At 37.1% G+C, this 3,892-nt stretch overlaps 1 protein-coding gene across 1 annotated transcript; it reads left to right on the top strand.

Moving 5' to 3' along the window:
• Window positions 1-577: 577 nt before the first annotated feature.
• Window positions 578-2,981, top strand: LOC132502362 (cyclic AMP-dependent transcription factor ATF-1-like). The gene has a single exon (XM_060118191.1). The coding sequence runs from the start codon at window positions 585-587 to the stop codon at window positions 1,428-1,430; it is 846 nt and encodes a 281-aa protein (XP_059974174.1). The 5' UTR covers window positions 578-584; the 3' UTR covers window positions 1,431-2,981.
• Window positions 2,982-3,892: the final 911 nt, after the last annotated feature.

Here is a 3,892-nt window from a genome sequence, read left to right as displayed (position 1 = left end):
GGAACCAACTATTCCCCAATGTAAAGTTTCTATAGATTATCAATGCACCAGGCCTTTGAATGCCTGGGCTAGTTTTAAGAGAAAAGACATGGAAACAACCTAAATGTCCATTGACAGAGGAGTAGATAAAGAAGATGTGGTACATATATACAATGGAATATTACTCAGCCATAAAAAAAGAACGAAATAATGCCATTTGCAGCAACATGGATGGACCTAGAGATTGTCGTACTGAGTGAAGTAAGTCAGACAGAGAAAGAAATATCATATGATATCGCTTGTATGTGTAATCTTAAAAAAAAGGTACACAACATTAGTCTGGGTGGTAACAAAAGCTGAGGACAAGCCTTCAAGCTTCAATTCACTCTGTCTACAAGAGGCGGGCAGGTCAGGCGTGGATCAAGGCCGGAGAGGACGACACCTCTAGGCCACAGCAAGTAAGGGCTGAGCGCGACGCCCCAACCGAAGAAAACTGCCCCACACCGAGCGGTCTCCTGACACCCCGAGCAGGTGCTGGCCTCCGAAAACACGTGTGGGAGCAGTGGGGACAGAGCTCCTGAAGCAAAAAGGAACCGCAGTTGATTATGGAAGATTCTCACAAGAATAACGCTTCAGAGACAGCACCTCAGTCTGGTTCAACAGCTCAGGGAGCTCATATTTCTCATATTCCTCAACAGATGTCATTAAGAGGATCTGCGCCAGTGACAATTGTACCTCTTCCTGGAGAGCAAGTACAGGTTCAGGGGGTCATCCAGACAGCTCAGTCTTCTGTAATTCACCCACCACACGTGCAAACGGTATCATCTTTATCAGAAAGTGAAGAGTCTCAGGACTCATCTGACAGCATAGGCTCCTCACAGAAAACCCACGGGATCCTAGCACGGCGCCCATCTTACAGAAAAATTTTGAAAGACCTATCTTCTGAAGATACACGGGGCAGAAAAGGAGACGGAGAAAATCCTGGAGTTTCTGCTGTCACTTCTATGTCTGTTCCAACTCCCATCTATCAGACTAGCACCGGACAGTACATTGCCATTGCCCCAAATGGAGCCTTACAGCTGGCCAGTCCAGGCACAGATGGAGTACAGGGGCTTCAGACATTAACCATGACAAATTCAGGCAGTAATCAACAAGGTACAACAATTCTCCAGTATGCACAGACCTCTGATGGACAGCAAATACTTGTGCCCAGCAACCAGGTGGTTGTACAAACTGCATCAGGAGATATGCAGACATATCAGATCCGTACCACACCTTCAGCTACTTCGCTACCACAAACCGTGGTGATGACATCTCCCGTAACCCTTACATCTCAGACAACTAAGACAGATGACCCCCAACTGAAAAGAGAAATAAGGTTGATGAAAAATAGATTCAATGCAGTTCCAATCAAAACCCAAACAGGTTGTTTGAAGAACTTGACAAGTTGATACTAAAATTTGTAGAAGAGTAAAGGGCCAAGAGCAGCCAAAATATTCCAGACAAGAATAAGAGAAGCTGCTCGAGAATGTCGCAGAAAGAAGAAAGAATATGTGAAATGTCTGGAAAATCGAGTTGCAGTCCTGGAAAATCAAAATAAAACTCTAATAGAAGAGTTGAAAACTTTGAAGGATCTTTATTCTAATAAAAGTGTTTGATTCTTACTTAAGAAAGAAAATATTTTTGTGGACTTGCCTAAAAATTAGACGGAATTTCTTTTCTTTTTTTAGTGAAGTTTTATGAATTAAAAGGTCAAAAGTGAAGCTTTTTATTTAGGCTTTTGCAACTCAAAGATAAATATCTTACGCAGGAGATCTGGTGACAGAGGATAAAGTGGAAAAAGACCTCAAGGAGGTTACTGGCACAACTGGAAGCTCTGTAAAAATTAAACATACTCAAGAAACAAGAAATGAACTTTCACAAATTCATATTTTCTAAATAACAATAGTTGTCATATTCCAAAAATGGCAGATAAGATGAAATTTGATAAATAGATTTTTAAAAATAAATCAGTTTACCCTATAGGTTTGCATTTTTTACTGTTTCCTAAAATTTACCTTTTCAATTGTGTGTGTGTGCAATTTCTGCCAATAAATTCTAAATTACAAATAGAAAAAATCTAATATACAACTAAATATATAAATTATGTGTTCTGATTATGTATACTTGCTCTATCATCAGGTCTTAAATGGGTTTTTAAAAGTTTGTTTATTGGACTTGAGAGGATTTTTGAGACTGGGTTAACTATTTTTGAGGCCTTGTCCTAAAAGGCATCTAAGGTACATGAATGGAGTGTGGTGATTTTGTAAAATTTTTTATCAGAATGGAAAGAGAATTGTTTAAAAGTTTGATACTTTTAAATGGTTTGTTTTTTGGTTACTCTGGGAATGGTGATTTTCTACAAATATTTAATAAATTGTTTTTTGATTCTGTATTCTGTATGCAGTTAAATATACATTACTTATTCTGTTGTGCTTTAATAGAATGGAATGTTTACAGGCCCTTGAGATGTTAGAGTATTTTAAAAACCTTATGAAGATGCATACCAAAGTTTTCCAAGAGGACTTTATAATTGGTTTAATGTAAGGTTTATCAGATTCTAAAATAGTACAGTTACTAGGGCAATTTTATGTGAGAGACTATTTTGTAATGTAGTGAATGGTACATTTATAAGAAATGTGACTGCCAATATATTTTTATAGCTAATCTTTATAAATTCTAAAGTTGAGTTTTTAATGATTATTTTAAATGTTTATATAGTTTGTTAGTAAAAAATATTTTGCATCTCAAAGTATCATTTTTATATTATAGGAAGTAAAGTTTCCAGATTGGCTAATATTTGAATTGTAAGTTTTGTATGCAGTTTATCCAGAGTTCAAAAATGCTGTCAGCACACCAGTGTTTAACCTCTGTATTCCAATTTGTATACACTTTGAAATTGTACTGCAAAACTATTGTGTGCTTCTTATACAATATGTATCATATTGTTGTCTATGAAATTAAAGGACATTTGATAAAATTAAAAAAAAAAAAAAAAAAAAAAAAAAAAAAAAGGTACAAATGAAACAGAAATAGAGTCACAGATGTAGAAAACAAAACAGAAATAGAGTCACAGATGTAGAAAACAAACTTATGGTTACCAGGGGGGAAAGGGATGGGAAGGACAAGTTGGGAGATTGGGATTGACGTGTACACACTACTATATATAAAACAGATAACAAAGACCTACTCTATAGCACAGGGAACTCGACTCAATACTCTGTAATGCCCTATATGGGAAAAGAATCTAAAAAAGAGTGGGTACATGTATATGTATAACTGATTCACTTTGCTGTACACCTGAAACTAACACAACATTGTAAATCAACTATACGCCAATAAAAATTTTTTAAAAAAAGAAAGAAAACCCAGCAACCTGGAGATATTCACAGCAGCAACATCACCTGTATGGTCCCACCTCCACCAGACAAATGAAGCCCTAAAGGGATGGTTTTGGTGACACACATCACTCCCTCTAATTCCCCCCACTCCTTTTATCCATCCTCTGGTCCATCTGTTAACTAGACACACCCCTGTCCTCCCACTTACGTCCTCCCAACTTTGCTCAAGTTGCTCCCTCTTTCTGGAATGTTCTCTTGATCCCTTGAGTCTGCTTATTCTTCCAGGTTCTGTGCTGCCTTTCCAATAGTCATCTCTAATCTCATTAGTTGGATGTAATTTTTCTTTTCATTTTATTGAATGACAAAGCAGTTTATTGGTATCTCACACAAGGTCCCGCATTGTGATTATTTATAAGTAAATCCAGTCTCTTTCTGGATCATTTGCTAGTTGACTGCCTGATCCATAGCTAGTTTGTTATCATTGCTTCAGTAATACCTAACAGTGTGTCTAACTCATTGCAGAAAAAAGCTTA

Source organism: Mesoplodon densirostris, chromosome 15, assembly GCF_025265405.1.
Source record: "Mesoplodon densirostris isolate mMesDen1 chromosome 15, mMesDen1 primary haplotype, whole genome shotgun sequence".
Taxonomy (NCBI): Eukaryota; Metazoa; Chordata; class Mammalia; order Artiodactyla; family Ziphiidae; genus Mesoplodon; species Mesoplodon densirostris.
This window is presented reverse-complemented; position numbering and strand designations above follow the sequence as displayed.

Coding starts and splice junctions, on each gene's coding strand:
- LOC132502362 (XM_060118191.1), top strand. CDS start 585: ATGGAAGATTCTCACAAGAATAACGCTTCAGAGACAGCACCTCAGTCT.